This window comes from Chlorocebus sabaeus, chromosome 11, assembly GCF_047675955.1.
Source record: "Chlorocebus sabaeus isolate Y175 chromosome 11, mChlSab1.0.hap1, whole genome shotgun sequence".
In the NCBI taxonomy this organism is placed as follows: Eukaryota; Metazoa; Chordata; class Mammalia; order Primates; family Cercopithecidae; genus Chlorocebus; species Chlorocebus sabaeus.
In genome coordinates this window covers 27877288-27897558 of record NC_132914.1, presented here as the reverse complement: position 1 = coordinate 27897558, position 20271 = coordinate 27877288, and the positions used below count along the sequence as shown (strand labels likewise).

Genomic DNA, 20271 nt, shown 5'->3' with positions numbered 1-20271 from the left:
TGTGTTTTAACAAGTAAAATATCACCAATGGTCAAGTTTGCGTAGCTGCACACCCGCTAAAGGATGGATTCTACTATTTGCACTCAGAAATGCAGAAGTAAACCAGGTGGGAACACAGAGTATTCAGCACAGGACTGGCTGGGAGGATGTGGCTGTGTCACATCCTATGAAAATGTTTTAGCTGTAGGATGTACTCTTAAGGTTCCCAAAGCAAGCAGTTTTCAAAAACAGATCCAAAAGTAGATTACAATTCTTTCATACAATTCTCATTAGTTTTTATATAAACACAGTTAACTCATAAGTGTATTAGTGCATCTTACTGAAAACTGAATATCCTTTAAGCACAAAATATCTCCTTTCCTCTGTCCTCCACTGAATCTGCTTTTGTGACACTCTTTAGATTTTATGTGTTCATCACAGATTAAAACCCTGGTATTTACCACTGTACCCAGACAAAGGGTAGCTCTGCCACATCATCAATTTTTGAGAAGGATGCCTAGAAAGAGGCCTCATTGTTTAATGAGTAACACTATTAACCCATTTATGCTGGAGGGTGCGAATTTTTCTGTGAAAAATTAGAACTTGGCAATGACCTTGAGCAGTAGGATATAAATAACTCCCACAAGCTTAGCGTTCCAATAATGGAACACTATGCGTAAATGGGTTAAAGGCCCAAATCCACAATTTAATTCAAGAAGTGGAACTGAAAAGATTGAAATAAACCACCAGATGGCACTTCAGGTCAAATACTGCTGGAAACCGCTGTGGCTTTTTGAATGTCTTTCATTATGTTTTCCACTTAGCATTGCCATTGGGTCCTTTATGATGAATAACCCAATACAACTGAGAAATCATCTCCCATGTGCAAGATTCTTTCCCTTATAGGACTATTTGATTAAGCCACAGTAGGTCATTCAAGCACAATCTAAAAGCCAGTCTGTTTTTATGGGCAGAATCAGGTGCCCTGTTGTTGGTATTTATAAAATGTACACTAATAGCACTTTTTAGAAAGTTATCCTTAGAGTCAAAAGAAAATTAAGATATCTTAAGGAATACAATAGAGCACATCTGCTGCCCTATACTTTTTTTTTGTTCTAATCAGCTATTCTATGTTCTAAATTTTGGAATCAGCAACAAAAGATTCATAATACAGAATTTACAACAGGCAGACACCTACCATTTGACTCTGAAGCCACTCAATAAGCGTTCCTGCTGTTGAATCTGGGATTTGGCATCTCAAACCTTCTTTCTCATCTGTTTCCATCATCTCTAACAATCCACGCAGGTCTTCCACAAGGTGCAGAGCTCGCAAACTTCCCATGAATGGAGAGGTGGGAGATTGCCAATCGAAAATCCCATTGGAATATTCCAGGGCCTTAGAACCTAAGTTAAACAAAATCACAGAGAGAGCAATGGGATTTATGTTAGATAAAAATATCAAAGCCAAAGGTGGTAAACCAGTCTAGTCACAGTAAGGAACAATCAAAAGAAACAGAAAAAAGAGAATTCAATCACATAAATCTCTCCAAGTCAGATTTACATGGTGCAAGAATTAAAACCATGTAGTTGATGGTAAATATCCATGGTGCAATTCCTAACAAGGAGGCCAATCAAGGGGTATAGAAAGAAAAAGAGCCTGGTGGGCTTTGGTGTGAGGTGTGCTGGCATCGTGGGATCATGGATAAGAAAGTGGAAGATCAGAAAATACAAATATTAGAACTGGTTCATTCTGGACCAATACTGGACCAAATGATTTCTGGCTTAGAAAAACTGTGGATGAAGGGTTATGAAATGAACCCAGATAAAGGTTATTAGAGTAAATTCCAAGGAAAGATAATGAGCTCAATGTGTTAAATGATTATGCTGATGTGCCTATAGGACTTTTCCAGAGAGACATCTGGTTGGAAATTAGAGATAGGGACCGGAAGCTTGGCAAAGAATTGGGAAGGTAAATAGATGTGCAGTGGTGCGTGCCTGTAATTGCAGGAACTTGAGGTGGGAAGACTGCTTGAGCCCAGCATTTCAAGGTTGCACTATGCATGTTATTCACAGGCAATCGTGCCTGTAAATAGCCACTGCACTCCAGCTTGAGCAACAGAGCAAGACCTCCTCTCTTAAAAAAAAAATAGATAAGAGAGTCATCGGTGGAAAGTGAATTTTGAATTCAGGAAAACAGATCAGAACATTCATGGTTACTGGATAGAGCAGTGTCTCTCAAAGTATGGCCCACAGACCACCTACACCAGAACCACCTGACATGCAGATTCTTTATCCTTGATTAGAAACCTAGGATGGAACTTGAATTTTTGATACTTTAAAATAATGTTTGAGAATAATGCTGGCAGAAAATGGAGAAGGGGAACAAAAACGAAATTACAGGGAAGCAAAAGACATAGGGCTAAAAAATGAAAATCAAGTAAAAAGATAATATGAAAGTTGTAGTGAAAAACTGAAGTGAGCAGAGTAAATGTTGTGATTCTGTATTTCACAGGATGCAGATCACCTGCTATGATACCATCCATCTGCTCCAATGCTGCAGCCAACATATCGCTTGCATCACTCCTCATTTTCTTATTTGTCAGGGGCAAATTCCAACCTAGATCTGGAAAAAAAAATGATGTTATTATTACATCCATTAAATGACACAGGCTTGCTAGTGGGTTTCCTAATTCTCCTTCAAATGATAACTCTGTTGTGTAGTCAAACATGGAGCAAAAACTTCAGTAGTGGAGTAGTAAGCTGTGGTCAATCACCTACTCAGTGCAAGGCCACATGTGATACCTGTATCAGTTAATAAAGAAGATTCCATTCTTGCACTTGAGGTGTTTAAAATCCACTAGCATGGTTTCCATGCTGTTCTCTAGAACTCTAGGCCTCTGTAAAGGGCAACAGGGATGGCCATGGAAGCTTGCTGGGCATGACAAGCACTGGCCAGACAAGACTCCTTTCTCCCTTTACCAGCCTCACCCAATCTCTGTTCTCTTAATTTCGTTTTTTTTTTTCTTTCTGTATAAGAGCTTAAGATTTGGCTAAGAAAAGGATTCACTAACACATATACTACACATATGTATACACACACACAAACACACACATACACCCCTACTGATATTAAACCTTTTGTAATAGAGCCATAGCTATCACATATTAAGTGCCTATAGTGGTTCCTACACATTTACATAAATTATCCATAATCCTTAGTCAACAGCTTTATAAAATGTGTAAATTCATCTCCACTTTATAAATGGGGATCAAAGACGTTTGATTTTTGCATGGAAACACAACAAAGTAAATATAGTCAAGTTCAGTTGCTAACCTAGGTTAGCAACTTCCACTATAATATATAATTTCTGTTTACCTGATCCTATGCGAATATGAACTGATGCTGAAATTGTGTCACAATCTACTCATTGGTTTACCAGTTAAAAATTATATTGAGATAATGCTTGCAAAAAAATTGGTCATTGACAGAAAAAAGTCAAGATAATGTGATTTTCAACATTCACTAACGCATTTCAGGTACCAGACTAAGCACCCAAATAAAGCTCTTACTATGTTATATATACTGTGATAGAACAAATACCTGGGAAATAAAGGGCATATTCTCTTTCACAGAAACCTTTGCCCTCTGTTTCCAAGCAGCCAAATCTCACCACTTTATTTTCACAAATATATGTATAGTTCTGGTATAAGCTTCTTGGATTAGTTCCCAATTGTGCATTCATTCTACCATAATGCCATATAATTGTTGTAAAATATTATTTTGATTTAAAATCATTTCACCTAAGGATTTTCTAGAACTTTACTCACTTCCAAAGGTGAAAAATATCACCACCATTTATTGTGGAACTACTACAGCATGAGAATCCTCAAGGTATGTATCTACAGTTACTCAGAAAACAAGGAATCAACAAGTTAGTTTATGAACCTAGGTCATTCTAAAAAATTTACTCACACACTCAGCCAGTGCACCATCCAAAGAAATAGGACACACATTTAATAACCACACTCCAGTATGGGAAACTCAAAACATGAAAACTGAGAGCATAAGGGATTAAGCTGAATTACATAATTAAGTGGCTTGCATTCTCTTTCATTTAAAAAGTATTTTGTAGCTCCATTCCAAGATGGCCGAATAGAAACGGCTCTGGTCTACAGCTCCCAGCGTGATTGATGCAGAAGAGGGGTGATTTCTGCATTTCCAACTGAAGTACCTGGTTCATCTCATTAGGACTGGTTGGACAGTGGGTGCAGCCCACTGAGGGTGAGCCGAAGCACGACGGGGCATCATCTCACCCAGAAAGGGCGAGGGGTTGGGGGATTTCCCTTTCCTAGCCAAGGGAAGCCATGACAGACTGTACCTGGAAAAACGGGACACTCTTGCCCAAATACTGTGCTTTTCCCATGGTCTTAGCAACTGGCAGACCAGGAGAGCCTCTCCCATGCCTGGATTGGTGGGTCCCACACCCACGGAACCTTGCTCACTGCTAGCAGCAGTCTGAGATTGACATGCAAGGCTGCAGCCTGACTGGGGGAGGGGTGCCCGCCATTGCTGAGGCTTGAGTAGATAAACAAAGTGGCCAGGAAGCTCAAACTCAGTGGAGTCCACTGCAGCACAGCAAGGCCTACTGCCTATATAGTCTACACCTCTGCGTACAGGGCATAGCTGAACAAAGGCAGCAGAAACTTCTGAAGACTTAAACTTCCCATCTGACAGCTCTGAAGAGAGCAGGGGTTCTCCCAGCATGGTGACTGAGCTCTGAGAATGGACAGACTGCCTCCTCAAGTGGGTCGCTGACTCCTGTGTAGCCTAACTGGGAGACACCTCCAAGCAGGGGCCGACAGACACCTCATACAGGTGGGTGCCCCTCTGGGATGAAGCTTCCAGAGGAAGGATCAGGCAGCAATATTTGCTGTTCTGCAATATTTGCTGTTGTGCAGCCTCCACTGGTGATACCCAGGCAAACAAGGTCTGGAGTGGACCTCCAGCAAACTCCAACAGACCTGCAGCTGAGGGACATGACTCTTAGAAGGAAAACTAACAAACAGAAAGGAATAGCATCAACATCAACAAAAAGGACATCTAAACCAAACTCCATCTGTAGGTCACCAACATGAAAGACCAAAGGTAGATAAAACCACAAAGATGGGGAGAAACCAGGGCAGAAAAGCTGAAAATTCTAAAAACCAGATTGCCTTTTCTTCTCCAAAGGATCACAGCTCCTCACCAGCAATGGAACAAAGCTGGATGGAGAATGACTTTGATGAGTTGACAGAAGTAAACTTCAGAAGGTTGGTAATAACATATTTCTCCGAGCTAAAGGAGCATGTTCTAACCCATTGCAAGGAAGCTAAAAACCTTGAAAAAAGATTAGACGAATGGCTAACTAGAAAAAACAGTGTAGGGAAGACCTTAAAAGACCTGATGGACCAGAAAACCATGGCACAAGAACTTAGTGATGCATGCACAAGTTTCAATAGCCGATTCGATCAAGTGGAAGAAAGGGTATCAGTGATTGAAGAGCAAATTAATGAAATAAAGCGAGAAGACAAGTTTAAAGAAAAAAAGACTAAAAAGAAATGAACAAAGCATCCAAGAAATATGGGACTATGTGAAAAGACCAAATCTACATTTGAATGGTGTACCTGAAAGTGATGGGGAGAATGGAACCAAGTTGGAAAACACTCTGCAGGATATTACCAGGAGAACTTCCCCAACCTAGCAAGGTAGGCCAACATTCAAGTTCAGGAAATACAGAGAACACCACAAAAATACTCCTCGAGAAGAGCAACTCCAAGACACACAATTGTCAGAATCACCAAGGTTGAAATGAAAGAAAAAATGTTAAGGGCAGCCAGAGAGAAAGGTTGGGTTACCCACAAAGGGAAGCCCATCAGACTTAACAGCGGATCTCTCAGCAGAAATCCTACAAACCAGAAGAGAGTGGGGGCCAATATTCAACATTCTTAAAGAAAAGAATTTTCAACCCAGAAATTCATATGCAGCCAAACTAAGCTTCATAAGTGAAGGAGAAATAAAATCCTTTACAAACAAGCAAATGCTGAGAGATTTTGTAACCACCAGGCCTGCCTTACAAGAGCTCCTGAAGGAAGCACTAAACATGGAAAGGAACAACTGGTACCAGCCACTGCAAAAGCATGCCAAATTGTAAAGACCATTGATGCTAGGAAGAAACTGCATCAACTAATGGGCAAAATAACCAGCTAACGTCATAATGACAGGATCAAATTCACACATAACAATATTAACCTTAAATGTAAATGGGCTAAATGCTCCAATTAAAAGACATAGGCTGGCATATTGGATGAAGAGTCAAGACCCATCAGTGCGTTGTATTCTGGAGACCCATCTCACGTGCACAGACACACATAGACTCAGAATAAAGGGATGGAGGAAGATCTACCAAGCAAATGGAAAACAAAAAAAAGGAGGGGTTGCAATCCTAGTGTCTGATAAAACAGACTTTAAACCTACAAAGATCAAAAGAGACAAAGAAGGCGATTATGTAATGGTAAAGGGAGTAACTCAACAAGAAGAGCTAACTCTCCTAAATATATATGCACCCAACACAGGAGCACCCAGATTCATAAAGCAAGTTCTTAGAGACCTACAAAGAGACTTAGACTCCCACACAATAATAATGGAAGACTTTAACACCCTACTGACTTTAATAGACAGATCAAAGAGATAGAAGGTTAACAAGGATGTCCAGGACTTGAACTCAACTCTGCACCAAGCAGACCTAATAGACATCTACAGAACTCTCCACCCCAAATCAACAGAATATGCATTCTTCTGAGCACCACATTGCACATATTCTAAAATTAATCACATAATTGGAAGTAAAGTACTGCTCAGCAAATGCAAAAGAACAGAAATTATAAGAAACTGTCTCTCAGACCACAATGCAATCAAATTAGAACTAATGATTAAGAAACTCACTCAAAACTACACAACTACAAGGCAGCTGAACAACTGACTCCTGAATGGCTACTGGGCAAATAATGAAGGTAGAAATGAAGATGTTCTTTGAAACCAATGAGAACAAAGACACAACATACAAGAATCTCTGAGACACATTTAAAGCAGTGTGTAGAAGGAAATTTATAGCACTAAATGCCCACAGGAGAAGGCAGGAAAGATCTAAACTCGACACCCTAACATCACAATTAAAAGAACTAGATAAGCAAGAGCAAACACATTCAAAAGCTAGCAGAAGGCAAGAAGTAACTAAGATCAGAGCAGAACTGAAGGAGATAAAGACATAAAACCCTTCAAAAAATTAATCAATTTTTTTGAAAAGATCAATATATGCTTTTTTGAAAAGATCAACAAAACTGATAGACTGCTAGCAAAACTAATAAAAAAGAAAAGAGAGAAGAATCAAATAGATGCAATAAAAAATGCGATGAAGGGGATATCGCCACTGATCCCACAGAAATAAAAACTACCATCAGAGAATACTATAAACACTTTTACCCAAATAAACTAGAAAATCTAGAAGAAATAGATAAATTCCTAGACATGTTCACCCTCCCAAGACTAAACCAGGGAGAAGTTGAATCTCTGAATAGACCAATAACAGGCTCTGAAATTGAGGCAATAATCAAGAGCCTACCAACCAAAAAAGTCCAGGACCAGATGGATTCACAGTTGAATTCTAGCAGAGGTGCAAAGAAGAGCTGGTACCATGCCTTCTGAAACTATTATAATCAACAGAAAAAGAGGGAGTCCTTCCTAACTCATTTTATGAGGCAGCATCATCCTGATACCAAAGGCTGGCAGAGACACACACACAAAAAAGAGAATTTTAGACCAATATCTCTGATGAACATCAATGTGAAAATTCTCAGTAAAATACTGGCAAACCGAATCCAGCAGCACATCAAAAAGCTTATCCACCATGATCAAGGTGGCTTCATCCCAGGTATGCAAGACTGGTTCAACATATGCAAATCAATAAACCTAATCCATCATAAAAACAGAATCAACAACAAAAACCACATGATTAGCTCAATAGATGCAGAAAAGGTCTTTGATAAAATTCAACAATGCTTCATGCTAAAACTCTTAATAAACTAGGTATTGATGGAACGTATCTCAAAATAATAAGACTACTTATGACAAACACACAGCCAATATCATACTGAATGGGCAAAAACTGGAAGCATTCCCTTTGAAAACTGGCACCAGACAAGGATGCCCTCTCTCACCACTCCTATTCAACATAGTGTTGGAAGTTCTGGCCAGGGAAATCAGGCAAGAGAAAGAGATAAAGGATATTCAATTAGGAAAACAGGAAGTCAAATTGTCCCTGTTTGCAGATGACATGATTGTATATTTAGAAAACCCCATCGTCTCAGCCCAAAATCTCCTTAAGCTGATAAGCAAATTCAGCAAAGTCTCAGGATACAAAATCAATGTGCAAAAATCACAAGCATTCTTATACACCAATAACAGATAAATAGCCAAATCATGAGTGAACTCCCATTCACAATTGCTACAAAGAGAATAAAATACCTAGGAATCCAACTTACAAAGGATGTGAAGGACCTCTTCAAGAAGAACTACAAACCACTGCTCAGTGAAATAAAAGAGGACACAAGCAAATGGAAGAATATTCCATACTCATGGATAGGAAGAATCAATATCATGAAAATGGCCATACTGCCCAAGGTAATTTATAGATTCAATGCCATCCCCATCAAGCTACCAATGACTTTCTACACAGAATTGGAAAAAACTACTTTAAAGTTCATATGGAACCAAAAAAGACCCCGCATTGCTAAGACAATCCTAAGCCAAAAGAATAAAGCTGGGGGCATCACACTACCTGACTTCAAACTATATTATAAGGCTACAGTAACCAAAACAGCATGGTACTGATACCAAAACAGAGATATAGATCAATGGAACAGAATAGAGGCCTCAGAAATAACACCACACATCTACAACCATCTGATCTTTGACAAACCTGACAAAAACCAGAAATGGGGAAAGGATTCCCTATTTAATAAATGGTGCTGGGAAAACTGGCTAGCCATATGTAGGAAGCTGAAACTGGATCACTTCCTTACACCATACAAAAATTAATTCAAGATGGATTAAAGACTTAAATGTTAGATCGAAAACCATAAAAACCCTAGAAGAAAACCTAGGCAATACCATTCAGGACATAGGCATGGGCAAGGACTTCATGTCTAAAACACCGAAAGCAATGGCAACAAAAGCCAAAATAGACAAATGGGATCTAATTAAACTAAAGAGCTGCTGCATGGGAAAATAAACTACCATCAGACTGAATAGGCAACCTACAAAAGGAAGAAAATTTTTGCAATCTACCCATCTGACAAAGGGCTAATATCCAGAACCTACAAATAACTCAAACAAATTTACAAGAAAAAAACAAACAACCCCATCAAAAAGTGGGCAAGGGATATGAACAGACTTTTCTCAAAAGAAGACATTCATACCAACAGACACATGAAAAAATGCTCATCATCATGGCCATCAGAGAAATGCAAATCAAAACCACAATGAGATACCATCTCACACCAGTTAGAATGGCAATCATTAAAAAGTCAGGAAACAACAGGTGCTGGAGAGGATGTGGAGAAATAGGAACACTTTTACACTGTTGGTGGGATATTGTAAACTGGTTCAACCATTGTGGAAAACAGTATGGTGATTCCTCAAGGATCTAGAACTAGAAATACCATATGACCCAGCCATCCCATTACTGGGTATATACCCAAATGATTATAAATCATGCTGCTATAAAGACACATGCACATGTATGTTTATTGCAGCACTATTCACAATAGCAAAGACTTGGAATCAACCCAAATGTCTATCAGTGACAGACTGGATTTAGAAAATGTGACACATATACACCATGGAATACTATGCAGCCATAAAAAAGGATGAGTTCGTGTCCTTTGTAGGGACATGGATGCAGCTGGAAACCATCATTCTCAGCAAACTATCACAAGGGCAGAAAACCAAACACTGCATGTTCTCACTCATAAGTGGGAAATGAACAATGAGAACACTTGGATACAGGGTGGGGAACATCACACACCCAGACCTGTTGGGGGTTGGGGGTGGGGGAGGGAGAGCATTAGGACAAATATCTAATGTAAATGACAAGTTGATGGGTGCAGCAAACCAACGTGGCACCTGTATACCTATGTAACAAACCTGCACGTTGTGCACATGTACCCTAGAATTTAAAGTATAATTTTTAAAAAGTATTTTGTATAGATATATTTATATATACGTGCACATAAAACAAAGAGACACATACCAGGCTCAGCTATAAACATGGGAATACCAATAACACAAAGTAATGTCCATGTTAGTTAGAAAAACATACCTTCTCACTAAATCAGAAAAAAAATTCGTCTTTGTTAGCAATTATATTTCGTGTAGAGCATAAACACTTTTTCAAGTCCGACAGGTATAATAGTTACCGAGTTATCTCTTCTGTTCAATGAGCCTTTCAAATGCTATTATGTGAAGGTATGAGATAATCTAGACCATGCTTTTCAAAGTCGTGAAGAACTAGTTTTTAAAAACGTTTCCAATTCATTGGAGACCAATCCCTTCATTAATAAAAATATTATGACAACATTTAAATTGCTTTGAAAGTTCAAAATGCTAACTCTTAATCTCTGTATTTATCATGTAGCAGCCTGCATGTACTACTAAGGGAAAGACAGTACATACAAGCAATAAACACGTATGTAACATGGCAAAGGTGGTAGGTGCTAAGGGGAAAAACGGAGTAGGATAAGGGGGCCCAATTTGGAAGGTTTTGCAAATTAAACAGGTAGTCAGGAACTGGCGATAGACTCAAAGGCCAAAGATTTCTCTAATAAGTTAAAAGTAGTCAAATATAAGTGGTCCAGTTCAGTGGTATTCCAAGTGTAGAATTCCTAGAAATCAATGAAAAAAATGGGAGGCATGAGGATATGAACAATCATTTGGCAGAAGAAATGTTTTCAACTAATAAAAATATGAAGAGGTGCTTAATAGCATTAGTAAATGAGGAATCTAAAGGAATGTGATAATGTTTTATACCCAATCAGTGAAAAAAAATTGACATAGCCAAGTGTTGTGGAGAATATGAATTCACGGAATCTTTACTTTTTATTTGTTTTTTGAGACAAGCTCTCACTATATTGCCAGTTGGCTGGTCTTGAATTCCTGGGCTCATACAACCCTCCAGCCTCAGCCTCAATTTTATTAAATCCAAAGGCATGTAATGAAGGAACAATAGACACATAAGAGGAAGAAAAATCAATAGCCAAGGTAGTAGACTCAAACTGAAGCATATAAATAATCAGATTAAGTATTGTATAAGTTGGAGCTAAGAGAGAGTATGCAAAGGCATACAGAGTGGACAGTGGAGACTCAGAAGCAGGGAGAGTGAAAGGGAGGTAAGGATGGAAAACTACCTATTAGGTACAATGTACACTATTCAGGTGACAGGAGAACTAAAATCCCAGACTTCACCACTATACAATTCATCCATGTAACCGAAGTCACTTGTACCCCTACAGCTACTGAAATAAAACAATTTTTAATGACATTTTAAAAATTACATTAAGTACAAATGGAATAAACACTGATAAGAGCCAGAGACCATCAGATTAGTTTTTAAGTCCTAATCACGTGCTGTTAATACAGACTTTAAATATAAAGAGATATAATAGTAACAGGATGAAAAATGAGATAACATACATATGCAAGCATAGGAAAGCAGGAGCAGGTATATTAAAAAACTACAAATCAGGAAGCATGACTAGAAAGAAAGATATTTTACAATGATAAGAGTTAATTCATCAGGAAGTCATAACAAGCACAAATGTTTTTGCAACTAATAACAGAACTTCCAAATACATGAAGCAAAAACTGGTAATATTAAGGAAGAATTAGACAAATTTAATCCACTTATATTTAACGTAATATAAATATGGTTGACCTGGTTGGATTGAAGGCTACTGATAAGGTTGGATTTAAGTCTATTGTCCTGCTATTTCTTTTCTGTTTGTCCCATCTATCATTTGTTCTTTTTTAACCTTCTTTTGAATTGATAGATATGGTAGGGAAAAAACTCAGTAACACACAAGATTTGAGCAATGTTATTAACCATCTTGACCTAATTCAATTTATAGAACAAAACACCCAAATGCAGAATATACATTCAAGTCTACACGTTATATTCACCAGGATAAAGCATATATGCAAGGCCACAGAATCAGTTTCAATAAATTTCAAATGGGTTTTGAAGAACTACACAGAAGAATAAGAAACACACAACTTGAAGTGGTGAAATACTAAGAATAGACTATTCATATTTATTAAAATTCTGCCTTGCCCATGGCTGGAGCTGTTTTAGAGGCAGCCTAATTTGGCAGGCACCTGTGTTGATAAAGCTATGTTAATTTTCAGGGCTAGGTCAACGTATTTTTTTAAATGAAAAGGCTAAATAAAAAAGCTCTAGAATATCCCCTGGTCTATAAAAAGACTTTCTTAAATCCTCAAAAACATTTCTGAGAGGAAGATTCCCTGGGCTTCCTCACATAATTAATATAATGAAATATTATTCTAATACAATGGAATATCATTCTACAGGAAAGAGATGGAACAAATAATACATGCAACACTATGTTGAGCAAAAGAAGCCAGACAGAAAGGACCATGTACTGTATGATACTTTTATATGAAATTCAAGAACCGGAAACCTATGATAGAAGGTAGAGCAAGAATTACTTACAAAAAATGGTGAGTGACTGAAAGGAGACACCAGTGGAATTTCTGGTCAATATCTTGATTGAGATATAGATTACACAAGTTTATACATTTGCCAAAACTCATCAAACTATGCAATGGTCTTTAAAGCTTGTCAGGCATTAAGAATCCCAATGTCAATCCCATTTAAGTTCTTTATTTTAACTAGGAAAGAACCATTCATTGTTGGCTAAATATTGAAAGCATAAAATTCATTTATAACTTAATCAGGAATTCCTTTGAAATATATGCATTAATAATACTGTTTAGCTTCTAACTAAGGCAGATGTAATTGGTGCCCTCTAATTCCATGCATGCCAGCCCAACTTTTAACTGTCCCAGATTTCAAGGAGCTCTCTGCCATTGCATATGGTGGTCTGAAAATGCCAGATAATGTCCCTTTAAATTTTAAAGTTATCAGCTTTAAATATTCCAGCACACTTTCCCCTAGAAAGAGAAAATTCTGATTCACGTAATCCACATTGGTTCCCAGAATTATTCAGACAATTAAGATCTACTCAGAGTGGTAACTTGTTTGATAATGCATCATTTATCAGTTCTCTTCTTTATTTCTCTGTCTTTCCTAGGATTACTTTCCAAATAAAACTTTTGTATTTGAAACATTAGGAAAGAGAAGCTGATGGTTAGAAATTAGAAATAGAAATCCCACTTTAAAAATGAACTAAATAATGAATGAGGTAGGACATTCATGGACCTCTGCATCTAAGACTATGATGACAATATGTCACAAATCAAGGATCATGAATAATCCAATTATATGAACCTAAGGTTCAAAATAAAAGGCTCAGAATACTCAGCTCCATTTCTTCTCATTCATTCTTTGCTTACCCAGAAACCTGCTAGCTATAATTGAGTCCTTTGGGTGGACAAATCACTTAGAAAATTATAACTTTGCCATCCAAGCCAGGCAAAGTGGCTCACATCTATAATCCCGCTACTGTGGGAGGCCAAGGCAGGAGGGTCACTAGAGCCCAGGAGTTTGAGACCAGCCTGGGCCACATAGTGAGACCCTGTCTCTACAAAAAATAATACAAACTAAGCTGGGTGTAGTGGCAAGTATCTGTAGTCCCAGCTGCTCAGGAGGCTGAAGTGGGTGGATCACTTGAGCCCAGGAGCTCAAGGCTGCAGTGAGCCGTGATTGTGCCACTGCACTCTAGCCTGGGTGATAAAGACCCTGTCTCAATAAAAAGAAAAAAAAAATCTCAAAGAAAAAAAATTTCACCATCCAGTAATTCTCACAAAGTAGTAAATTTATTTCTGGATTCTAAGTAGCTAATATATGCTTCTTTGAATGACTTGCTAAAGAAAAAGGTACCAGGAAATATATTAATCACTACCACAACAAAGGAGTGAAGCTGGGGTTCAAAATCATAGTTCAAACTAGAGAAGCCTCTTACTTGTTGGTTGATGTAAACAGTGAAATGAGCTCTGTTTGCAGGAGTTCTCAGGCTAGTGGTTTATTATTCCAATGGGTTAATAAAAATAAATTTAGGAAAGTTTTAGATAAGCAAGCTCTTGGAGATAAGATTCAAACATTACAGTAAAAGACCAAAAAAAAAAAAAAAAAAAAGACCCAAAAGAAGTTTGTTAGTATGTTTAGGGTATATTTCAGGTTTGGTCAGGAACCATTTAGAGCAGATTTGAATGAGGTGAAATATCAAGGAAAGTTCCAGCCATGGGTGTGATGGGTGTGGTGGCTAAAGCGTTGGCAGGACACTGTAATTTTTTGCAGGGTTGCTGACTGATGTCTTAGGTCAGGCTGGCTACCCAGAATTTCTGTGAGGAAAAGAAAGGCCATAAGAAAATTAGCAAGTTTCTTTCAAACTTTTGTGAGAATTCATCTGTCCTAGCTTTCTCAGCTTTCTTTAGGTAAAATGCTTGGGTTTGAAAGAGAACCCTGAACTTCTTACCCAAGATAGATACAATTCACTGAAACCAAGACATTTAAAAGAAGAAATCTTCAGAGAAAGGGAGAAATGTTCACATATATTCGAGTAGGCTGGTAGAATGCCACAGTATTCTGTGGTCATTATGAAAATAGAATATGTTTTCACACAAATTACTCATACCTTTCTCAACAGTTTAGTTTTTAATTTTTTCTCCAGGAAGAAGCTGCTGCAGAAGGTTAATCAATTACACAATGATTGCCAATGTGTGCAGCAATACAATCTTGGCAAAGAGAAACTCTCCTAAAAACAGGTCATATTTGGTAGCACAACAGGGTGAAAACTGTCAACAATAACTTACTGTACATTTATAAATAGCTAAAATAATATAATTGGAATGTCCATAACACAAAGAAATGATAAATGCTTGAGGTGACAGGTATGCCATTTACCCTGATGTGATTATTATGTGATGTATGCCTGTATCAAAATATCTCATGTACCCCATAAAGACACACACCTACTATGTACTCATAAAAAATTAATTTAAAATAAAAAACAAAACAGATCAAAAGGGAGAAGCAGGCACTACTAGGTCTGCGTTTTGGAACAGCATCACCTGTGAGCTAGTAAGAAATGCAAATCCCGCCAGGCATGGTGGCTTACGCCTGTAAGCCCGGCACTTTGGGAGGCTGAGATGGGTGGATCACTTGAGGTCAGGAGTTTGACACAATCCTGGCCAACGTGGCGAAATCTTGTCTTTACTAAAAATACAAAAATTAGCCAGGTGTGGTGATGCACACCTGTAGTCCCAGCTACTTGGGAGGTTGAGGCAGGAGAATTGCTTGAACCTGGGAGGTGGAGGTTGCAGTGAGCCGAGATTGCACCACTCACCACTGCACTCCAGCCTGAGAGACATTGCCAGACTCCATCTCAAAAAACAAAAAGAAAGAAAGAAATGCAAATCCCTGGACCCCACCCTAGGTCTGCTAATCAGAAACTTCAGGGGCAGGCCCAGCAATCAGTGTTTTTCCAAGCCCGCCCACTGGCTCCAAGGCGCACTCAATCACTAGACACACACGCTGAGGCCTTTCCTCCTAGGGACAACAAGCCCTGCCCAGATGAGGTGGAAATTGGCTACCAAAGTAAAAAATAAGGGCAGAATTCCTCTCCCCATGCCTCAGTTTCTTACTTTTGATCCAAAAATAACAGCTCTGAAGAAGCCATTCGGGTTTTAATTCAAAAAAATCTCTCCCTTTAAACCTCAACCACTAAAGGTCCGTATGTCTGCAACATTTTAGAGATTCTTAAACACAACCCTCCTTGTTTTCTGGTTCCCTGCTACGTACCTGTCATCGCGTATTTTTTTCCTCCCCACTCCATGAGCCCAAACCCTTCTCACCACCAATCTGCTCTAACATCCCTAGAAAATTAATTCAGAATAACTTGCAAAGGGCAAAACAAGGGCAGGGGAAGTAATGAAACCAGAAAAGGTCAGGGGTGTTGGCAGCAGGGGTGATATCTAATGTTACAACACACATTTTTTTTAAATGGGGTTTGGCTATATTGCCCAGGCTAGCCTCAAACTCCTGGGCTCAAGTGATCCTCCCAACTCAGCCTCCTCAGGAGGCTTCAAACTGTAAAATACGGTCAGGCACAGTGGCTTACCCCTGTAATCTCAGCACTTTGGGAGGCCAAGGCAGGCAGATCCTTTGAGGTCAGGAGTTCAAGATCAGCCTGGTCAATATAGTGAAACCCCATCTCTGCAAAAAACACAAAAATTAGCCAGGCGTGGTGGCATGCACCTGTAGTCCCAGCTACTTAGGACGCTGAAGCAGGATAATCACTTGAAACTAGAAGGCAGAGATTGCAGACAGCCAAGATAGTGCCACTGCACTCCAGCCTGGGTAACAGAGCAAGAAAAAAAAAAAAAAACTATAAAATAAGTTTAGAATGGATGGTATAACTGGAAATTTGAACAGTGTGTATTTGATATTAAGGAATTACTGTCATTCTAAGGTTATTAATAATGCTATTATACTTATCTTTTTTGAGTCCTTATTTTGTAGAGCCAAGTTGCAAAATACTCATGGATGAAATGATACATTTGGAATTTGCTTTAAAATAAAATAGAAGAAAATAAGGGTAAAGATATTGATAAAACAAGATTAGCCATAAGTTGACAATTGTTGAAAATGGGTGATGGTATGTGAGGGTGCACTACACTATTCTATCTAGCTATACACATATTTTTTGAAACACAGTCTCATTCTATCGCCCAGGCTGGAGTGCAGTGGTGTAAACATGGCTCACTGCAGCCTCAACCTCTCCAGGCTCAAGCAGTCCCCCCATCTCAGCCTCCCAAGTAGCTGGGACTACCACACCTGTCTAATTTTTGTATTTTTTGTAGAGACAGAGTTTCGCCATGTTGCCCAGGCTGGTCTTGAACTCCTGGGCTCAAGCAATATGCTCACCTCAGCCTCCCAAATACTGGGAATATAAGTGTGAGCCACTGCACCCAGCTGGGTATTCTATCTATATTTTTATATATTTGAAGCTTTCCATAACAAAACATTTCCATTTTTTATCCATATATTTAAAACATAAAATTTTCAAACACCTTCAACCATGATATATTGTCTTAGATATTTTATTTCTCTATCATAACCTCAAGCATACTAAGGGCTCACCAAATATTTATAAACCAAATAATACACTACTTGTTATTTTAACCACCCTTACAAACACAAACACACACATGCACACGCACATTCAGAAAATGGAACAGCCGCTCAAAGAGGATTGTAAGGCAGAGTATAAAAGAGGGCGTATTAATGACAATACATTAGTAAAAGTTACTTCTCTGGTTCACTAAAATGAAACGCCACAAAATAAAAAAAGGCAGAGCTAGTAAGTAATCAAATAAATGAAACAGCAAGGAAAATAGGATGAGGTAAAAGGAAATGGAGCCTTCTGGCTCTCTGCTATTAATGCTTACGAATAACCAGAAGAGAGTTGATGAAAAGGTTCATACAATAAGCCAAGATCGGCCCGGTGTGGTGGCTCACGCCTATAATCCCAGCACTTTGGGAGGCTGAGGCGGGCGGATCACGAGGTCAGGAGATTGTGACCATCCTGGCTAACACAGTGAAACCCCGTCTCTATTAAAAAAATACAAAAAATCAGCCAGGCGTGGTGGCGGGTGCCTATAGTCCCAGCTACTCGGGAGGCTGAGGCAGGAGAATGGCGTGAACCCAGGAGGCGGAGCTTGCAGTGAGCCAAGATGGCGCCACTGCACTCCAGTCTGGGTGACAGAGCAAGATTCCGTCTTAAAAAAAAAAAAAAAAAAAGGAGCAACACAGGGAGCAAGAAAACCCCAACAAATGGGGAGTATGGTCCAGGTTTGTTCTCTTTCCACACATATAAAATGATGAAGATAATTAAATGGCAAGTGGAAAACTGTTAGCACTGACAATAAAGATGTACTGCTACATTCAGAAGAGGTGATACAAAAACCATTTCTGTTTGCATAAAATTTACATCAGTTGCAGTCACATAGTTGGATGGCTTATTCATCTAATTATAATGCATCATATCAGCAAAATGAGTATAATTCCTGATCTGCTTTAATTATACCAATAAAAGCTACATATTTTGTGTCAAAGTTTCAGTTTGTCACATGGTCAAAACTCACTGTATTAAAAAGCTGGAAGAAACTTGTGAGCATATAAAATTGATTGGGAAGACTGGTAAAAACTGTGGGCTAGGAAACAGTTTTGTGGAGGAATAAGTTTTTATAAATAATCTTATAAATTAAACAGTTTATCTTGTAGGTAATTTCTGTTGGTTTCTATTCCAACTGGGTGTCAGTTACACTCTCGTCCATACAGTAAGAGGAACGCCAGCATTGCTTGTTCCTTTATAGCATACGTGCTCCTGGCTAGAATCACCAGTTTTCGGCTGTTGGAGAAGAGAAATGAAAACCAGAGCCCTGAAACTGTACCGCTGGAAAGTTCAAAATATAATCTTAATCTTATTTCCTATTACAGTATTAAGAGACATATGGAAAATTTGTACAATTAGTGAATACCGAGCCAAATGCTAAGGGGTAATGTAATGCTTTTCAAGTTATTTATATTTCAGTTCTGAGTGAGTAGCACTAATGGCAGGCTGAAGGGAGGAGTAATGAGAAGGAGGAAAGTAAAGCCAAAAATTATTCCTCAACCCATGAGTTGGCCAACTATGACCTATGGTCAAATCTGGTCCACTGCCTGTTTTTATAAAGTTTCTTTGGAACACAGTCACATTCATTAGTTTACATATCATCTATGGTAGCTTTCATGCCACAACAGCAAAGTTGAGTAGTTGTAACTCATGAAACCTAAAATATTTACTATCTGGCTCTTTGCGGAAAATGTTTCCAGCCCCTTCCCTAACCTACCTTATCCTACAACCTCCTGAAAGTGCACAGACTCTTCTCTCATTCACCCATCGATTACACAGTATTTATTGAGTACCTACTGCATATCAGGCACTATTCTAAATGATGAAGCTGGCAACTCAATTTTCTTTTTAAGTTGAATTTAAAAAGTAATGAAGAAAAAGAAAAGAAAGAAAATAGAAAAGGAGAAAAAGTAAAAAGTTGTTGCTCTGATGGCGCATACATTCTAATGGCAAGAAACCATAAAAAAAGTTTAAATACATAGCAGATGAGAGGGTGATTGATAAGTGCTATGGGAAAAAAAATGAAACAAGCAAGAGCAATAACATTAACATTAGCTTACTATGTACCGGGCACTGTTTTAAGTGCTTTTCATATATCAATTCAATGAATCCTTATAATAACCCTAATGACACAATATTTATCCCCACTTTATTGGTGATCAAACTGAGGCACCAAGTCACATAGCTAGAAAATGATGTGAAGCCAGACATTCTGGCAGCAGAGCGCATCCTCTTAATTATATACTGTGCCAGCTCTTTGTGCAGAAAGGGAATGGCAGGGACTTAGAAGTTTTGATCTGATAATCAGGGAAGGTCCCATTGATAAAATGACATGGATTAAAACCTTGAAGGAGGTGAGGGGAGAAAGTCACAGGAATATCTGGGAAGAGCTTCCAGGGAGAAACAACAGTAAGTACAAAGGCACCGAGGAGGGAGAGCTTCATGTAGTTGATATTTGAGGTCAATGGGCCAGAAGGTGGTGAGCCAGAGGGTTAGTAGGGAATGTGGTTCCAGAGGCACAGAAGGTGTGGTGGGAGTGGTGGGGTAGTGGGATCTGGGGCCTCACAGGCCATGGCAGCCAGGCTTTGACTTCAATTGAACATGAAGATGGAAGGCCATTGGAGGGTTCTGAGCCAAGGAATGACATGATGTGATTTCTGTTTTAAGAAGAATCATTCCTGGCTGGGCACAATGACTTACACCTGTAATCCCAGCACTTTGGGAGGCCGAGGTGGGCGGATCATGAGGTCAAGAGATCGAGACCATCCTGGCTAACACAGTGAAACCCCACCTCTACTAAAAATACAAAAAAAAATTACCCGGGCA

At 38.8% G+C, this 20271-nt stretch overlaps 1 protein-coding gene across 5 annotated transcripts in view; it reads right to left on the bottom strand.

Moving 5' to 3' along the window:
- Positions 1 to 20271, bottom strand: part of LOC103218789 (liprin-beta-1-like) — a 144975-nt gene that overhangs the window by 66705 nt on the left and 57999 nt on the right. The window contains exons 1-3 of one of the 5 annotated variants that reach the window (XM_073020575.1): positions 16390 to 16832; positions 2504 to 2602; positions 1178 to 1383 (exon numbers count right to left, since the gene is read on the bottom strand). In XM_073020575.1, the coding sequence (XP_072876676.1) occupies positions 1178 to 1383; positions 2504 to 2567 (270 nt within the window). In that variant the 5' untranslated portion in view covers positions 2568 to 2602; positions 16390 to 16832. Of the gene's footprint in view, positions 1 to 1177; positions 1384 to 2503; positions 3252 to 16389; positions 16833 to 20271 lie in introns of those variants that run through there. The other 4 variants (XR_012094474.1, XM_073020574.1, XM_073020572.1 and 1 more) reach the window with 4 other exon arrangements.